Here is a 19,739-nt window from a genome sequence, read left to right as displayed (position 1 = left end):
TTCTGACTTTTGCCCAGTCTTGGAATTAGAAATGTTTCCAAAACTAGGCTTAGGGCAGAAAACATCTTCCAGCTGTTTCAGACTTGAGTCTTTTGAAATGTTTAGTTTCTGCTCTTAATCAATACAAATAGAACTCGAGAAAGGGTTGGTTTTTTTTTTATATAAGATGTAGAGCTTTTAAATAGTAACATACAGAAAAATTTGGATTGCAGTGCCACGTACGTCAAATTTTAGTATAGACTCAACCTGATGTTCCAAAGCTATTAAAAGTTAAGAGCTTCTTGCCATTTTGTGACCAACGAGAGCTGTCCTGCTGGGAGAGCCAGAGCTACTTCGGCTAAAATAGCGACAAATCCTTGGAGGTGGCTGGGATTTGGGAGTCGCAGCCACGGTCCGTGGTGCCCCGCTGCCCGTAGCGGGCAGTAGCCGTGCCGGTGTGGTCAGAGTGGACATAGCACTCTGCCTCGGGAGGTTGTTAGAGTGACATCCTGTCTGAGAGGTGATGCTAACCTGTCTCTTTTCCCTGTTCCAGGTGAATGCACAATATTTGCAGCCGTTCGTGATTTGATGGTTAATCTTACGCTGCCCCCTGGTGGGCGTCCCTAGACACTTTTAAAAGAAGGCTGAAAAGTGAGACAAAACAGCAAAAAAATAAAAAAAAAATAAAAAAACAAAAAAAGCAAAGCCTTCGGTTAAAAGAGGACGTTTTAATTTTACCTTTTTATTAAGAGCTAACTCTAATAAACTGGCAAACTTTCAGGGATGCACTTTCATCAAATGAGTATCACCACGACTTTTGTATAGTGCTGTTGTATAGTGTGTTTTAATGGGAGACACTTCAGACTAGGTAATAGATTGAAGTATCAGCTTGCTGGTAATAGATTTAATATTCTGTTTTCTACTATAAAGATTATGAAAATGCCAAACTTGTTTGTTTTTCTGTTTTTCTTATGTTTTGGTGTAATAGTCTTTTTTTAAGGCAGGTCTGTCATTTTTGAATACTGTAAAACTGTGACAAACTTTATATTGAAGCTGTATTTTAATATGACTGCTTTGAATCCTTAAACAATTTATTTGGGCTTGTTGTAAACATGTCCCCAAAAAGCAATATTTAATAAACTGGATTAAAAAATCTTAAACTGGATGTTGTATAATCTTAAACTTTATTCCTCTCTGCTGTAGCCACTGGCCAGATCTCTTGTATTCACACTTGGCTATCTCTGTATGTGATCTTGTTTCCGCACATGTACATGTGCTGCTAACTTTAAAAAAACAAACAAAACCAAAAACCCCAAACCTTTATTTATTTATTCTGTGCGTGTGATTTTTTCCAAGTCATAGGAAAAAGAATTTGGTTATTTATACGTTCAGGAAAAAGAACTGTAATTGCTTAAAACAATGTTTTGTTTCTTAACAGTCATAAGGAACTACATCTGTTTTGTCCCAAAAGCAAAGTTTATTGGACGAAAGCACCTTTTTTCATCTGTCGTGGAGTTTGTAGTTATAGGCACCTCTATAATAATAGACTCTTATTTTTCTTATTGTAAAGGCAGGTAAGGTAGAAGCTTGAACTGTGTATCATTGGAGAGGCTGATCCATAAAAGACACAACCTCACATTTAACTTTCTGAACTGGGTGTATGAAGATAACTTTGTCAGTGATGACTGAAGGCTCTTGTAATTGAATAAAATTTCCATCCTTAGGAATTACTGTCATTTAACCATTTGTCCTCATGGATCAGTCTTCTCAAATTTTTGTTGAATTCAGGTTGGTTTCCTGACTTAACTGCAAGAGGAGCTTTCTGCTGTGCTGCCTTACTCCCTTGGCAGAGCTCTGTCAGCTCCCTGCTCAGCTGAAGGATGTTTTAAACTGGTTTTCAAAATCTTTTGGTGGATGTATTCTAGCCTGCCTTGCTGGCTTGAAGGCTGCCTGTTGCCCCTGCAACTGTTGCAACCCTTCTTTCCCTGTCAATGAGTGAGTCTCTTTCAAAGCTCTTGCCATTGGAAATAATCTGTTGGTTGGTGTCCGCTTCAGATTTCAGCCTTGAGCCTGTGTCCTTGAGACTGTATCCGTAGATCTCTGACCTCTGTGTATCTAACAGATGGTGTCCTGGTTTGAGGTAAAGCAGAACCAATTTTCTGTTCAGTAATTTTACTTTTCAGTTAAGTCTCTTCTAACTAACGGCATACACAGTTTCTGCTTCTGAAATACAAAACTCATCTACTGGAGTGAAAACCCTGGCAATCTTTAAATGTTGCTGCTGCTACTCAGTTGGAAAGATGTTGTATTTCTAACTCTTCACAACTAAACCAATGTTTTAAAACTGAGAAGCGATACAAGCGTGTCTGAATGAGACTGGCTATTATGCTGGCTACTAGTCTGGATTCAAGGTCTGAACATACCCGTGCCTAAAAGCAGCCTTCGGATACACAGAGAAGGGTCTGCTGATCTTTGTGCTACGGGACAGGTGAGTGCGCTGGTGGGTAAAGGCTCCCCCCGAAATATGCTATGCTTAAGTGTCAGTTTTCATGGTTAATTATGAAGTTATCGAGCTTAACAGTAGAATATAAAGGGATGTTAAAATAGTTATCACAACTTGTCCACGTGCTGTGAATTATTAAAAAGTAATTGGAGTGATTGCATACTCCTTTGTAGCGTGTGCACTAACAGAGGTGCATACAGTTCTGTCCACCAAACGTGCTGTGAAGTGCTTGAGCTAAATAGGTTGTTCTGAATGTTCATTGGCCTCTAGGTAGTGTGCTGTGAGCAACGTTGTGCTTTGCTTTCCCTCTTTTGTCATGCTTTTTATTTTTTTTAATATCGGAAACATAGAACAACAGTAGCAGGTTCTTGGGGCAGCATGTTATCTGTAAGCAGTGGTGTGGGGTCCTAATACACAGATGGCTCATAAGAATAATAACTTTCAGTTCTGCTGTAATTACATGCTGAAGAACAAAGCCTTTTTCCAATAACCCAGTGAAAATAGGTTGAAGTTGTGAATCCAGAGGTTGAATTCCACCTCTCTTATGTATAATTATTCATCTTGTTGTTATGCGGTAATTTTAACTATGCTTGATGGTTTATTTCGATTGCTAGAACATGAGCAATGTTTATCTTAAATCAGTGTGGATATGCATACATTTCTGAAAATTGTGATGAGATGAAATTAACATGCATTCTCTGGTTAACATATAGTAATAGCGTAGGTAAATAGGAGAGAGAATAGCCTCGAGGGTGTGTGGGGTTATGTGTGAGAGTTCTATATGTGGTACAGAACTGTTGCTTGTGTAGCACCTTTATTTCAAGATACGTTAACTAAACTTCAGGTGTTTCTTTTGGAAGGTGCTTCCCCACTGAGTTCCCGTAGTGTGGGGAAGGGTAGATACTTGTTTTGCTGTTTGTTATTGCACTGAGTTGTGTTTGAAGGTAAACCCTCCACAAAATACCCCAGCTTAGGGAGTAATTGTCAAGGCTGCTCTTGAGTATCCCAGGTGAGATGTCTTCTGATGGTCATTAGATAGATCGGGATTGACAATTTTTGTTTGTCACACAAGTTTTGAAGTAGTGTGGGAGTGCAGTACAGGGAGCAGAGTACAGACAGAGAAAAAAATGCATATAAAAAGAGTTTGTGGCCCCAAAGAGGACCTTATCTAGGCAAAGAAGAACATAGGTAACTGAGCAGAGGACATTTCTAGTAGTCTTTCCTCTTCTTCTTCTAAAAGACTTCTAAAAGAAAAAAAAAATGAGTCTGTATGGGTTTATTTGTTTGTTTATTTATTTAGCTGGGTGGTGATGCTGGAAATAAAGTAGGATCTTCCCTGAGAACACTTAAAATGCAATTTCCTGTGTTCTTATTGTCAAAACTTACGTTATTTTATCTGAAAAATGAGAAGAAGATACCTTCTTTCCTTTGCTGTTGAAAGGTGGTAGGAGAGCCAACAGATGGAAGTAGATAGTTGGGAGTCTTCTTTTACAAGAGTGGTACATGGGAGATCCCAGATGCATATCCTTTCCCTTGTGGTGCTATTGTGCTGTACCCAGGATTTTCCTACCTGTGTTAGCTCTTCTGCTGCACGAATTGCAATTGCTTGATTAAGTGAATTTTTCACTGTTTCAGTCAGAAAAGACCAGGGCTTCCCATCATGCACGTATGATACCACTGGCACTTTCATTGTAACCCATAATCAGTGTTGCCTTGTTTTGGCTGTATCTTTTTTACCTTTCTCTCTTTGTGAGAAAGTATTTTGTATTCAGCTTAATTTTCCTCTTAATAAAATGGTAGTGCCTGAAAAGTAAGTTCTTTTGGAAGAGTTTTCTTTTCAGATCTGTGGGCAAACACATTCTGCTGTGTTTAATAGTAAAACATTGACTCATTGCGAGTACACTGTCTTTCTGAAATCACTTGACCTGTGCCTCCGTGGAAAAAATGTATTTTTGGGGAAATAATTGCATGAACTGAGATGGAATCAATGCCCTGGCATAATAGGGTTAAACTTGAGCTGTAAGTCTATAGCCTGCAATATGTAGTGGACATGAATCTGGCAAGGAAAAAACATGTCCCTACAGATATTGGAGGTGACCCTTAGAGAGGAGCTCAGGGGACTCGTGATATTTCTTAAAGCACCTCACGACTTAAGCATTTTTCCAGTATTTGATTTTCAGTGATCCAGTGGATGGTATTTAGTCCAGATTTGTAGCTTTGATACGATAATGTCCTGCCCAAAATAATCTTGGGAATCCCTAGTTTGGCAGTTAGAATTAATGCATCCCGACAGGCTCTGCTCTTATCTCTTTGCTCACACTGTTGCTCCTTCAGCAACAAAATTCGATGTCTTCTAATGGAGGTTTCTTGAAATATGCACAAAAAATTCAGCCTGCAGTGACCAGGGTGTGATAGTGGCTATTAACTGTATTCTCTTATCAGGAAATAGTAGATGAAAGTCACAGCTGCCTAATGTTTCACCTTTTGTTGTTCTAATTAAACTCTTCTAATTCTATCGGTTTTAACTTGTTTTTTAAAGCTATTTCAGAATGTGTGTATGTTTCTTGTCAAAAAATGCTGGTATTCAGAACTTGAGACAGCTGTTGACTGTTTTTCCTCTCTGTATTAGACCTCAGCTGTTTGAAACAAAAGCCCACTTGCTCTGTATTTTATTTTGCAGTTTAGATGTCGAGGGTAGAGCCAGAGCAATTTGGTTGAAAGAAACGGTTTTCTGACTTTTGCCCAGTCTTGGAATTAGAAATGTTTCCAAAACCAGGCTTAGGGCAGAAAACATCTTCCAGCTGTTTCAGACTTGAGTCTTTTGAAATGTTTAGTTTCTGCTCTTAATCAATACAAATAGAACTCGAGAAAGGGTTGGTTTTTTTTTTATATAAGATGTAGAGCTTTTAAATAGTAACATACAGAAAAATTTGGATTGCAGTGCCACGTACGTCAAATTTTAGTATAGACTCAACCTGATGTTCCAAAGCTATTAAAAGTTAAGAGCTTCTTGCCATTTTGTGACCAACGAGAGCTGTCCTGCTGGGAGAGCCAGAGCTACTTCGGCTAAAATAGCGACAAATCCTTGGAGGTGGCTGGGATTTGGGAGTCGCAGCCACGGTCCGTGGTGCCCCGCTGCCCGTAGCGGGCAGTAGCCGTGCCGGTGTGGTCAGAGTGGACATAGCACTCTGCCTCGGGAGGTTGTTAGAGTGACATCCTGTCTGAGAGGTGATGCTAACCTGTCTCTTTTCCCTGTTCCAGGTGAATGCACAATATTTGCAGCCGTTCGTGATTTGATGGTTAATCTTACGCTGCCCCCTGGTGGGCGTCCCTAGACACTTTTAAAAGAAGGCTGAAAAGTGAGACAAAACAGCAAAAAAATAAAAAAAAAAATAAAAAAAACAAAAAAAGCAAAGCCTTCGGTTAAAAGAGGACGTTTTAATTTTACCTTTTTATTAAGAGCTAACTCTAATAAACTGGCAAACTTTCAGGGATGCACTTTCATCAAATGAGTATCACCACGACTTTTGTATAGTGCTGTTGTATAGTGTGTTTTAATGGGAGACACTTCAGACTAGGTAATAGATTGAAGTATCAGCTTGCTGGTAATAGATTTAATATTCTGTTTTCTACTATAAAGATTATGAAAATGCCAAACTTGTTTGTTTTTCTGTTTTTCTTATGTTTTGGTGTAATAGTCTTTTTTTAAGGCAGGTCTGTCATTTTTGAATACTGTAAAACTGTGACAAACTTTATATTGAAGCTGTATTTTAATATGACTGCTTTGAATCCTTAAACAATTTATTTGGGCTTGTTGTAAACATGTCCCCAAAAAGCAATATTTAATAAACTGGATTAAAAAATCTTAAACTGGATGTTGTATAATCTTAAACTTTATTCCTCTCTGCTGTAGCCACTGGCCAGATCTCTTGTATTCACACTTGGCTATCTCTGTATGTGATCTTGTTTCCGCACATGTACATGTGCTGCTAACTTTAAAAAAACAAACAAAACCAAAAACCCCAAACCTTTATTTATTTATTCTGTGCGTGTGATTTTTTCCAAGTCATAGGAAAAAGAATTTGGTTATTTATACGTTCAGGAAAAAGAACTGTAATTGCTTAAAACAATGTTTTGTTTCTTAACAGTCATAAGGAACTACATCTGTTTTGTCCCAAAAGCAAAGTTTATTGGACGAAAGCACCTTTTTTCATCTGTCGTGGAGTTTGTAGTTATAGGCACCTCTATAATAATAGACTCTTATTTTTCTTATTGTAAAGGCAGGTAAGGTAGAAGCTTGAACTGTGTATCATTGGAGAGGCTGATCCATAAAAGACACAACCTCACATTTAACTTTCTGAACTGGGTGTATGAAGATAACTTTGTCAGTGATGACTGAAGGCTCTTGTAATTGAATAAAATTTCCATCCTTAGGAATTACTGTCATTTAACCATTTGTCCTCATGGATCAGTCTTCTCAAATTTTTGTTGAATTCAGGTTGGTTTCCTGACTTAACTGCAAGAGGAGCTTTCTGCTGTGCTGCCTTACTCCCTTGGCAGAGCTCTGTCAGCTCCCTGCTCAGCTGAAGGATGTTTTAAACTGGTTTTCAAAATCTTTTGGTGGATGTATTCTAGCCTGCCTTGCTGGCTTGAAGGCTGCCTGTTGCCCCTGCAACTGTTGCAACCCTTCTTTCCCTGTCAATGAGTGAGTCTCTTTCAAAGCTCTTGCCATTGGAAATAATCTGTTGGTTGGTGTCCGCTTCAGATTTCAGCCTTGAGCCTGTGTCCTTGAGACTGTATCCGTAGATCTCTGACCTCTGTGTATCTAACAGATGGTGTCCTGGTTTGAGGTAAAGCAGAACCAATTTTCTGTTCAGTAATTTTACTTTTCAGTTAAGTCTCTTCTAACTAACGGCATACACAGTTTCTGCTTCTGAAATACAAAACTCATCTACTGGAGTGAAAACCCTGGCAATCTTTAAATGTTGCTGCTGCTACTCAGTTGGAAAGATGTTGTATTTCTAACTCTTCACAACTAAACCAATGTTTTAAAACTGAGAAGCGATACAAGCGTGTCTGAATGAGACTGGCTATTATGCTGGCTACTAGTCTGGATTCAAGGTCTGAACATACCCGTGCCTAAAAGCAGCCTTCGGATACACAGAGAAGGGTCTGCTGATCTTTGTGCTACGGGACAGGTGAGTGCGCTGGTGGGTAAAGGCTCCCCCCCTTGAGAGCTTCAGGACTTGAAAGTAAAAGGTGTGGGAGGTGTGTGTCTCCCTGCAGGTCAGAGAGAAAATAATAATAATAATAATACGTAAACTCCTGGCAGGTGGTTATGAAATGCTCTGAGGTCATGGGGAGATAGATTAGTTTTATTTTAGATATATACACCACTTCTCTTAACACGTACCATATTTTAAGCCTCTGTCCTGCTGGAGGAGAAGGACTTGGGAGTGCTCGTGGATGAGAAGCTCAACATGAGCCGGCAATGTGCACTGGCAGCCCAGAAAGCCAACCCCATCCTGGGCTGCATCAAGAGAAGTGTGGCCAGCAGGTCTCGGGAGGTGATTCTGCCCCTCTGCTCTGCCCTCATTAGACCCCACCTGGAGTACTGTGTCCAGCTCTGGAGTCCTCAACACAGGAAGGACATGGATCTGCTGGAATGGGTCCAGTTGAGGTCCACAAAGATGATCAGAGGGATGGAGCACCTCTCCTATGAGGAGAGGCTGAGAGAGCTGGGGTTGTTCAGCCTGGAGAAGAGAAGGCTCCAGGTGAGACCTAATAGCAGCCTTTCAATATCTGAAGGGAGCCTACAGGAGAGCTGGAGAGGGACTCTTTGTCAGGCTGATGGTTTTAAATTGAAAAAGGGGAGATTTAGATTAGATACCAGAAAGTATTTCTTTACTGTGAGGGTGGTGAGACACTGGAACAGGTTGCCCAGAGAAGCTGTGGATGCCCCATCCCTGGAGGTGTTCAAGGCCAGGCTGGATGGGGCTTTGAGTCAACATTCTCTAGTGGGAGGTGTCCCTGCCCATGGCAGGGGGGTTGGAACTCGATGATCTTTAAGGTCCCTTCCAACTCTTAACTATTTCACGATTCTATGATCCTAGTTAAATTCTCAAGGAGAACTCTACTAGTAAAAGGAAGCATTTCCCACTGACCAGGGACACTCGTTCCTTTCAAAGAAATGACTGTGTGTATTTACAAGTGCAATTGTAAGTTTCATTTTTCATGTGTTCAGTCTAGCTTTCTGGTAGCCAAATGTTATACCCACCTGCTACGTTGGGACTATTTGTAGATTTTAATTGCTATCAGAGTTTTGGTTATCCGTTTATTTCACAAAAAATGCCGCAGTGGCTCCACATCCGTGCTGTACCCATACAGTGTTCCCGATAAACCCTCCTGTGGGACAGGCATGAGAGAAAATAGCAGTTGTGATCCACGGATCTGGCACAGCAACGTCAGCCAGGGTCAAGTGGGAACTTGTTAACTATCCAAAAAGCCATCCCTGATGACAGCGATAGACTTTGTGGCTTTCCAGATAACAAGTGTTGATCAAGTTGCATTAGAGGTTTTTCTTAGTATAGAAAATGGGAGAGAGGCTTTTTTTTTTTTTTTTTTTTTTTTGTCTCTGAGTGCTATTCCCTGAGGCAGCTGCTGGAGAGTATTGAAGGGAGGCTAAATCAAGGGGGAGGGTTTTTTTTTTTTTTTTTTTTTGAGCCCTGCAAATACTGACAAGGAGCTGAATTGAGGTGAGGTTCTGGAGGGGTTTTTGCTTGAAACAAAGCTTAAATTAGTCGCTGTCCTTGCACATTTGAGTGTCCTGCAGGTTGCCTTTAAGACTGCAGGTGCTTTAACTGAGTTTACAAAGACTGCAGGAAACAAGTGCTGATAGTAAGCAGCTGAGACAAAACAAAGCTCCATAAAACTAGAAGCTGTTTTTCTTTCCAGAGCTGTAGTTTCTCTCTAAGCCTGTGCTCAGTTTCCTCTGTTGGTTGAAAGTTCCTGGAGTTAGCGGGCATTTTAAAGCAAAATCTTCTGTATGAGAAATGGCAGATTAGATACTGGGAGAATATTTGGGTCACTTTATTCAGAGTTGTGATGAAACTGTCGAAGATGTCACTTCAGAAGTTGTACTATACTGGTTATTTCAGTTCAAATGGTTATAATTGTTCCCCTGGCCCAAATTTTCCACATTACCACAGAATTTCAAATGTTTTTAAGGTAAGAATCTGTTTCAATAAGTTAATGTGTAATTGAAATGTACTAACCATAGGTAGCATGTAGACTGTAGTTAGAAAGCTGCGGCTGCTGTGTGACCCCATAATAGCACTGTAATTGAGAGTTTCCTATTTAGATTAGATGACATTGACTTCCAATATTGCAGGGTTTTTCCTAAGATGGGCCAACAGCCACTGGTGGTTTGACATTCACTGAGTAGATGATAATTTTTCAAGAATCTTTTTAAGACTTAACTTTTCCTCCGGGAGCATCGCACGCCCAGGAAGCAGGGCTGTGCTGCCCCTTCCCTGCCTGTTGCTCTCCCCGTGTACTCCTCGCGTTCCTCCAGAGCAGTAGTTAACTTGCTTGGTAAATGACCCTGCGTAATAGGTTTTACAGGAAACATCCGGCTGCTGCTCCCAAAGATAAGAGGTGCTGAGGGAGGAAGGGCTTGTACGCGTGTTGGTTGGAGGCTGCGCAGGGCTATGGCAGATTAAACCATAAAATTCAAACCGGCTTGAATTCCTGCCCCAAGAAAAGGAGTTTGGAGGGATCTCATAGAATCACAGAACAGTTCGGGTTGGAAGGGACCTCAAAGATCATGGAGTTCCAACCCCCCTGCCATGGGCAGGGACACCTCCCACCAGACCAGGTTCCTCAAGGCCCCATCCAGCCTGGCCTTGAACACCTCCAGGGATGGGGCATCCACAGCTTCTCTGGGCAACCTGTTCCAGTGTCTCACCACCCTCATAGTAAAAAATTTCTTCCCGAGATCTAATCTGAATCTTTTTTCTTCCAATTTAAAACCGTTTCCCCTTGTCCTATCATTACCCTTCCTGGCAAAGAGTCCCTCCCCAGCTCTTCTATAGGCACCCTTCAGATATTGAAAGGCTGCTATAAGGTCTCCCCAGAGCCTTCTCTTCTCCAGGCTGAACAATCCCAGCTCCCTCAGCCTGTCTTCACAGGAGAGGTGCTCCATCCCTCTGATCATCTTTGTGGCCCTCCACTGGACCTGTTCCGGACGGTCCTATCTCCTATGATAGGACAAGGGGAAACGGTTTTAAATTGGAAGAAAAAAGATTCAGATTAGATCTCAGGAAGAAATTCTTTACTCTGAGGGTGGTGAGACACTGGAACAGGTTGCCCAGAGAAGCTGTGGATGCCCCATTCCTGGGGGTGTTCAAGGCCAGGCTGGATGGGGCTTTGAGCAACCTGCTCTAGTGGGAGGTGTCCCTGCCCATGGCAGGGGGATTGGAACTAGATGATCCTTGAGGTCCCATCCAACCCAAACCATTCTGTGATTCTATGATCTGAGGAGGCAGAGCCCCCCAGAGCGAGACCATCCCCTCGTGCTTTGCTGGAGGAGCCACTGCAGGCAGCTGGGAGAGACCAACACAAACGAGTGCTGCAGGGACAAATGGTCTCTGTGCTGTGAATTAGGGCTCTCCTGGGGGTGCACAAGCGGGATGTTTGGGCTTGTCGTTGAGTGCATTTACTCTTTCTGTGATTCCCTGCCACCACACGTGGTTTTTAAATGCTGTTATCAAGGCTATGAATACCAGAATGGGGGAGTTACAGCTGCACCTAGAATTGTCTGGGTTGGAAGGGACCTTTCAGATTGTCAGCCAGAGGCTTGCTTTTGGGCAGCAGAGGCTAAAGGGGGAATTTGTCAGAAACTGGGGGAAAAAAAAAAAAAAAAAAAAAAGTGGTGTGCTAATAGGCCAGTCTGAGGTGGGAAAGGGTTTTGGTGACATCCTTGGCACGTGTTAAGGCAGGCAGCTCCCAGGGCAGAGGGGGTCCAGGTGACAAGGGGTCCCCTCCTTCTCCTCCGCTGGGGTTGCCTGTTCTGCTCTCCTCTTCATGCCGCAGGTCATCAGGTTGGGTTGTCCATGGGCAGGAGGAGGCGGCAGATCCATGAGGTGGATTGCAAGAAGAGATGTGAAGGTGCTTGATCTCTGCGCGAGTAAATGAAATAGAGCAGGAATTAATAAATGAGAGACTTCAAGAGATCTAGAAGAGCAGGAGAGGCTGTCTGAGAGAGCACTTCAGCCCTCCTCGTTGAACTCAGTTTGTCATTTTAGAGAGGTCAGTTTTAGGAAAGCAGGAGGCAGATCACTCTGTAGGATTCCTTGTTTGACCTTAAACAAAGCATTTGCTGGTGAAGGCCTGCACAAGCAAAGGCAGATTTTTAGACTGCCACGTGACAAACTTGGGAGTCTCTCCAAAAGGTAAGAGAAATGTTCTCCATCTTCCCACAACTCTCTTGTTCTAGTCCAGCTTGGCGATTTTGCATTTGTTTCTGCCTCAGTTGTTGGCATTGGTGAGCTGCTGTCTTCTCCTCGGTCCAGTTACGCAGAGCTCTTACCTGCCTTTGCCAGCAGCAGGGCTCCCCAGTTAACCAAACTAACCAAAATAAATTCCAAAAAAACAACTTTAAAAGGAATTTGAGCAGCCTAGTCTAGTGCAAGATGTCCCTGCACGTCATTATTGGGTTTTGAAGTCAATGTAATTATTTGAGAACCTATTTACGTCCACAGTTTGATTTAACACTATGAGAAAATGTTAAGACATTTAAAGTTTTTTAAACATTTTAAAAGTTTACAATGGGGTTATTATGAAATTAGTTCTTAGACAAAGTCTAATTCCAATGGAGATAGCTGAGATGGGGTACTGAGTTTTGGGGTTGGATTTTATTGTTTGGGGTTTTTTTTTCCAACGTGAACATCATTCTGTTGTTGCGAATCTGAATATAGCAACGTTGTGCTAATCAACAACAACAAAGTGAGGCTGACCGGCCTCTGTCATTGTTCTCCTGCAGTGCTTTTCATACCCTAGTTTTTAAGGAAAGACATCAAAATCTTACCCTGATATTCTTTGATTTTCCTAATTTTCGTCCTCATTTGGGTTGCACAGACATTTAAATACAAATAAATCAAAGTAACCCTCTCCATCCCATCCCAAACTTTCCCCAGGGTGCCCCTGCTTGCTAAAAGACGCAGGATTAGCCTGGGTCGGGGATGGGCAGAGCACAGGTTAAAGCTGACAAAACAAAGATCAGGCAAGCTGTGCCAGAGCAGACCAGCCACGGAGGATTAATCCACATCCTCCTCTTGAGCGAGAGGTGTCCTGAGGAGCCTGCTGCTGGCTGGCACTGGTGGAGACCTTCTTCAGCAAGAACAGGTCTGGACCCAGGACTGCACGGAGTCCTTTTGAATTCCATAAACACTTTGGCTGTGGGAAAAACTACTTTCTTTTTTTAATTTTTTTCTTAAATAAAAATGTGGTTCTGAACCTAGGTTGAAAGGAAGATGTGCTAGACCCTTTAGTTTCCAGCTGTGGGAGGATGTTTAACACACACACGTACACTCTTATTTTTACTTTAGGTGAACCCACTCCCTGGACCTCGCAGTGTTGTCCCAGATTCAGCCATTTGACTGCTTTGATAGTGTTTTACACAGAGAAATAGGGTCTTTTTTTTTTTTTTTTTTTTCCCCTGTAACACCTCTATTTCATTCTTTTGTCTTGAAGTTCTCGGGCAGAAGCTGACATGGGAGCTTTAGGAACAAAAAGCAACTACTAGCTGGGGGTCGGTTGTGAACCGCTGCCCACGTCGGTAATTTCTGACCTTTAATTTTGGGTATGCACTTAAGAAAAGTGTGCTGTCAGAACCCCATTTTCCTGCTCTAAGTAAGATCCTGATTTTGACAGTCTCTGCTGTTGCCTGGCTGACAGCTTCCTCCAGCCCTCCCCCCTGCACCGCTCTTGGTTGTTTTCCTCCATAGACGAGGAGTTAAAATAAAGCTTTTGGCAAATGTGGCTTTTCCTCCTCCTCCACTCTTCTGTCGTCACAGATGATTTGATAGAACAAATCTAATTTTACCTTTAGCAAGTGGAGTTGGTTTTTTGTTTTTTGGTTTTTTTTTTTTCCTGTTGTTGCTTTAAACAGCAATTCTTATAATGACAGTGGAAACGTTCTTTTAAATGAAGTGTCGATTTTTCTGGGGAAAAACATCCTCGAGCCTGGCTTTCTCTGGTTTCACCTATTTTTCCTAAAATTTGTAGTAGGCTTTCAATTTATATGAGTATTTTTAACCTCTTGGTTACTTGGGATATACCTGGATTCATAAGAAAATGAAAATGATTATTTTTTCCTTTAACTATTTAATAGATCACCGTTACTTCCTATCTGGCTCTGCTGTATCCTGGGTAAGGAGACAGAAGCACCCCTTCAGATGGAATATTTTCAGTGTTTCATATACCAAGATTTGTGTATTGGAGGGAGTTTCTGCTCCTGTCAACCTTGTCCACTTTGAGGGAGAATGCCCACGCTGTGCAAGGTCCCCTTCCTCCATCCCTCCCCCGCCCCATCAGTGCTCCATTGCCAAAATCTGGCATTTCAGAGACATTAATCCCAGAACCTTTCTTTTATTCCACAGATTATCATAGAATCATAGAATGGTTTGGGTTGGAAGGGACCTCAAAGATCATGGAGTTCCAACCCCCCTGCCATGGGCAGGGACACCTCCCACTAGGACAGGTTGCTCAAGGCCCCATCCAGCCTGGCCTTGAACACCTCCAGGGATGGGGCATCCACAACTTCCCTGGGCAACCTGTTCCAGTGTCTCACCACCCTCAGAGTAAAAAATTATCTTCATGAATTTGTTTCTGACAGGGAAAGTTATTTTTTTTCCCCTGTTCTCTCAGCACCAAAATCCTCCTGGTGTCTCGCTGTTGGACACGGCAGAAATTTTTTTGTCTCTCTCTGTTCAAGTGCTCACGGAGCGTGGAGATGGGGTGCAGCACTGCCCCCCAAGAGGTGGGCATTGCACAAGCTCATCGCTGCTCCCAGAAATGGCCCTGGTAGGGGGAGTTTTTCAGGGCAGCCCTAGGTTTGCCAGGTCTGAGTGGGCGTTCCTCAGAGCAGGGATTCCTCGGAGCGGGCATTCCTCGGAGCTGGTGTCCCCGGCAGCCTCGCTGCTTCCCGGGACAACCTGATTGTGAGGCTGCAAACTCATTTTCTGTTTTTCCTTTCGCCCACCTTCCCTGCGTGCCCAGGCAGCTGGGGGAGCCGCTGGGGAGGGCTCAGGCCATCCTGGGTTGGACGCCAGGAGACACAGCTGAAAATGGGGCAAGGGAAGCCAAGATTGCCCCCCTTCTCTGGTTGGGGGGCGGGGGGGGCTCCACGTGCAACAGTACATTCAATTTCAGGGGTAAATTACAAGTCCCCGAAGCTGGTCGGTCACAGCCTGGGTGGTTTTTAACACTGGGAGGTGTTAAACAACTTGCCAGCACCATAACCTCTTTGTTCCAGGTGTTTCCTGTAGCTTGGTCTTTCCTAGATCCTGACTCTGATTTGAAGCTTGTGCTTTTAAAATAATTTAACCACTCTTATTTTTTTGCGGTTCATGGGAGAGTCCAAGATCAGAAATGTTTATTTCTGACTAGGTAACACACAGGTTCACATCACGCATCAGAGATCAAGAAAATGAGGCACTTTGTGTGGTAATACCTCATTCCATTCGAATATTTTTGTCTTTTTGTGCTACTCCTGCACTTGCAAGAGATGCAAATGATAAAGAACTTCTTGAAGGAAAGGAATGCAGAGGCTACGATGCTTTGAAAAATAGAAACCAAATTTAAACACAGACCGGAGAAGAGCTTGAGAAGGAAAAAAAAAAATGAAGGTAAGAATATAGATGTATTTATTTTCTAGCTAAGGTTGTATTGCGTGTTAGAGGGAAATTCATGGAGGAATTTGGCAGGCAATAGGGCTTAAAGACTTAGGGTTTTAAGATTAGTTTTTTCTTCCCTCTGCCAAATAGTTAATTTAGGCTACAGCAACTAATGCCTCCTACACAGAGCTGGAAATGGTAGCAACCGGGGACTTCTTTTACCATTGCCAACAATCTGAATATTTCAGCAGCTGTGGAATTTGTTTAGAATCAGGTCTGGGGTGGAAAGAAGAAATAAAGGTAATTCCTGTGTGGATGAACTCCTGGGAAACCCTGGGTTAACAGAAAAAAGAAAAAAAAAAAGGGGGGGGGGAGCAGAGGAGGAACTAAAATGCAGAATGGTTGGTTGTGATGTTTAAATCTAGACTGTCCCTTCAAGACAAGGAAGCTGGTCTCATGATGATGATCATGACTCCTACAGCGACGTGTCAGAGGGTGCTTTCCCCAGCGAGGTTCCTGGGCTGGAGCAGTGTGTCCCAGCAGCTGGCTCCTCACTGGGAGCACTGGAGGCTCCAGCTCTGTCCCGAGATTCCAGGGAAGACAGACTTTGAGGGAGAGCTGCCCTGAAATGTCTTTATCTAAAGTTTTGGGCTTTCTGCTGCTGTTGGGACAAGCTGCTTCTGGCAGGGCTGTGGGGAAGCAGGAGGAGGGGGCAGTGGGCTGGGGGCTGCCTGTGCCCAGCAGTGTGGGGTCCCTGTGGGGCACCAGCAGCTTCTGCCCCTGGAGCCCCTGAGTGTCAGGAAAGAGGACAGAGGGGGCTGGTGGCCACAGGCTTGGCATGTGTCCCACGGCACCAGCAGCTGCCTGCAGGAGATACCAGTGCTTTTTCAGTTTTGTGCCTGGCTCCTGTGACCCCCTCTCTATTCCCTTGAGTGCTGACTCCTCCATTCCCTTGGATGAAACAGCAGGAGTTGGGGGACAAAGGCAAAATTAAAGTGACCACAAGTGCTGCAGGTTGACACGGAGGCCATTATGCTTTGACTGTGCTGTTTGTGCCCAGGCAAGCTTATTTTCCTGATTCACTTGTGCCTATTTTTGTTAGGCTTGTTTTTTCCCCAAAAATAAAACCCATCAAAGCATCACCTTCGGGATGTTAGTGGTACAGGCACAGTTTTCCTGCAGATGTGTTTACTGGACATCTTTCTAGGTGCGTGTATACCTGTGAGCGTTCTGAGTTTATAAATCCTCATTTTTGCAAATTATTGAGAATACTTTTTTTTTTTTTTTAAATCTCCTTTATAATATGGGAAGAATGTAAAAATATTTCCACTTTTTAATAGAAGTAACGTTTTTAATAGGGGGAAGAAACCTCTTCTTCCAGCTTTCCATTTGTAAGACCACATGAAAGCCTCTCTGCTCCCAAGGACGTACATGGATAACAACCTGGGGCTCGCCTCGCTGAAGATCTCCAGAGCTGCACATTCACCAATATGGCTTAGGTTACACCAATTTGGGGTTGGCTGCCCCCAGTTAGAGGTGCTCCAGCAGCTGTGGAGGTGGCAGCCCCGCTATGGGGAGCACTGGTAGTGGAGTCCAGCCGCCTCCTCTGGACTCTGTCAACCAACTGAAACATCTGAGATGACAAGTTGAATGGAAATAATTGGTACATCTGGTTTTATGTATCTTGTTTCTTTTTTTTTTTTTTTTTTTTTGCTGCAGCAGAGGCTCGGAGTGACAGAAATAGATTCTTAGGAGTTGAGAGCTGTCTGATCACTTAAAAGGTTTTTTTCTTTCCTAGCTGATGCTGCACGTTAATCAAGATTTCGATTGATGACCTACCGTAGGGTGTAGTTAGAGCTCTGCTGTGTTCCGAATCCTGTAATTGATTACACACATATTGCAACAGACTTTTTTTGGGTTTTTTTATCAATTCCTGGTGTACTGTGACATTTAAAATAAGGGGGTCGTGCAGATAAGTAGGTAGGCAGCACTGAAGTCTTTCAAGTCAATGACCTTGCAGTGTTGGCTGTAAGCTACCAGCTAAATTACTATGAATTTATCTTAGCCATATTGCTTCTGTCCCCGTTGCCTAATGAAAAAGCATATGCTCACTAGATTAAGGGCATGTAAATTTGTCTTCTGAAATCCATGCACTGGAACATAATTAAAGTGGAATTTGACTGCCTTTATAAAAACATTTGGTGCAACCACAAATTTTATTTCCCTTAAGAAGCATTCTAAATATTTTATGATGTGCATTCATGCCAAGAACTTAGCTATGTATTTTTGGTGATGTTGGGTGACATCGATGGCACTACTAAATTTGATTGCCAGAGTCCTTTAGTGCGAAGCTGTTCTTCAACAACAGAAGAATCTCTTTAAACTCTGAAAACGCACTGGGAAGGTAAGTTCCTATTTAAGGATAGGATTTATATTCTAATAGCTGTCCTCAGCCACTCTTGAGCACAGACGAAGTTTAGCATGCCTTTTTGACCTATTCTAGAAGAAGACTCCTGATAATTTTGTTATAGACATCTATCAGAATCTCTACAGTTTCAGAGCTCCACCGATCTGTTCCTGACAGCCTTTCAGCAGCCCCATATCCTGCCTGTCACAGACAGATGCCATCTGTAGCGGTTGATTTTCCAGCACTGGAGCAGGATATTTGGATGTGTGGTTTTGTGCCACCAATCAGTTTCCGCTCTGTTTATTTGAGAGGATTGTGGTCACCTGGGCTTTCTGTGCCCTGTACCTCATCGTTGGTCAGGCAGGACACAAGTCTGAGAAGAGCGTGGTGATTTCACAGCAGCTGCACTGTGCCAGGGCACACGTCTCTGAGAAGCAGGGGAAGTGTTGTAACATCTGCTAGTGCTCCACTGAGCATGGGAGATGTTGCCTCCCCCACAGAAAAAAAAAATCCAAGTTGAGGGACCCAGATTTGTCACTGGACCAGGAGATTGCAGACATGTACAGCAAGACCAACAACTTGCCCAGGAGCGGTCCCAGTTCAGAGACCTGCTGTGGTCTGTGGCCACAAGCAGTGCCTGGAGAGGCTTTGGCAGCAGCGCTGCCAGCATCTGCGCTACCTCTGCACAAAGGGGGTTCTTGGAGTCTCTGCTCTGATCCAGAGACACACCAGAGACCAGCCCTGCTCCTGCAGGGATACAGCTTCTGTGCACAGTGCCCACCTTTCACTCATTTCTCTTCCATCCTTCACACCATGAGCTGCAGAAACCCTTTACAGTTTGGTGCCTTGCAAGGAGCTGTAGTTCCTCCATAGCAACACCATGCATTATTGGCTGAACGTTATTGGCCCGAGGAAATAAGCCTCTGGGTGCCTCATTTACTCCAGTTTCTCTTCTTCTGCTGGATTTTAAATCCTATAGTTCTGTTTCCGTCTTCCTTGATCTGTCTCCTTTTCTGTCCTGCAATACTTGTGTGGATCTCCTCTCCCAAGCCTACAAAGATGAAGTTCTTAAGAATATAGTTCGAGGTGTGCAAAAGCCAAAACTAAAAAAATGCAGGACAGCCTCAGCCCTTGCTAAAACAAGAAATCTCTTTTTTTCTAAAGAATATTTGTGAATTATAGCTCAAAGCTAAAACACATTTCACCACAGTCAAAAATAGGTTTCCAGACTGTAATAGGATTCCAAAGGTTATTGTTATTGTGGGACCTTTGATTTGCTTCGTTTTGAGACAAATGCTTCTCTCCTTACTAGGCTCTGACCTTATGACCTCCATTAAGGCTGACCTGTTAATCCCAGCAATCACTCGCAAGGTTGCTCAACATTTGCATTTCAACATGGTTTCTTCATTTCCACTTCCTTTTTAAGACTCAAACATAACGTTTACACGCTGCAGATGTGCTTCAGGCCTCCCCTGTCTGTACGTTGCAAGAGCAGTGCCTTGGCTGGGAGAACTCTGAAAGTCACCATGCCTGCCACCGAGAAGTCTGGAAAGCTGAGGCGGTGGTAAAGCCATGATTATACCTCCCTTCTGCCAAGTTTAGACTCCGGGGAATTATCAAGGAAAAGCAGCATGCTGGCTCTTAAAATAACCCTTTCTTTTATGGCTTATTTTCTCTTTTCCGTCTAAATATCAAGAGCAATGCTCGGGCTGCAGTTCTGACTCTAAACTCTCTCCCTTTTCAGAAATGTCTGCACTTCACAAAACAGATACACGGGCTCTAGGCATTCCCCAATCCAAACACTGGACAATCACAGAATCACAGAATCTTCTAGGTTGGAAGGGACCTTAAAGATCATCTTGTCCAACCGTCAACCTAACTGACAAAAATAGACACCCGCACAACAAACAAGAAGCATCACCATCACTAAACCATACCTCCCAGCACTACATCA

General features: G+C 43.1%; 1 protein-coding gene across 1 annotated transcript in view; it reads left to right on the top strand.

The window, feature by feature from the left end:
- MED14 (mediator complex subunit 14) overlaps positions 1 to 1,139 on the top strand; it is a 37,905-nt gene extending 36,766 nt beyond the window's left edge. Inside the window, exon 31 of the mRNA XM_014938179.1 lies at positions 533 to 1,139. Coding sequence (XP_014793665.1) covers positions 533 to 606 — 74 coding nt within the window. The 3' untranslated portion in view covers positions 607 to 1,139. The remainder of the gene's footprint in view (positions 1 to 532) is intronic.
- Positions 1,140 to 19,739: the final 18,600 nt, after the last annotated feature.

Source organism: Calidris pugnax, unplaced genomic scaffold, assembly GCF_001431845.1.
Source record: "Calidris pugnax isolate Ruff unplaced genomic scaffold, ASM143184v1 scaffold25, whole genome shotgun sequence".
NCBI lineage: Eukaryota > Metazoa > Chordata > Aves > Charadriiformes > Scolopacidae > Calidris > Calidris pugnax.
This window is presented reverse-complemented; position numbering and strand designations above follow the sequence as displayed.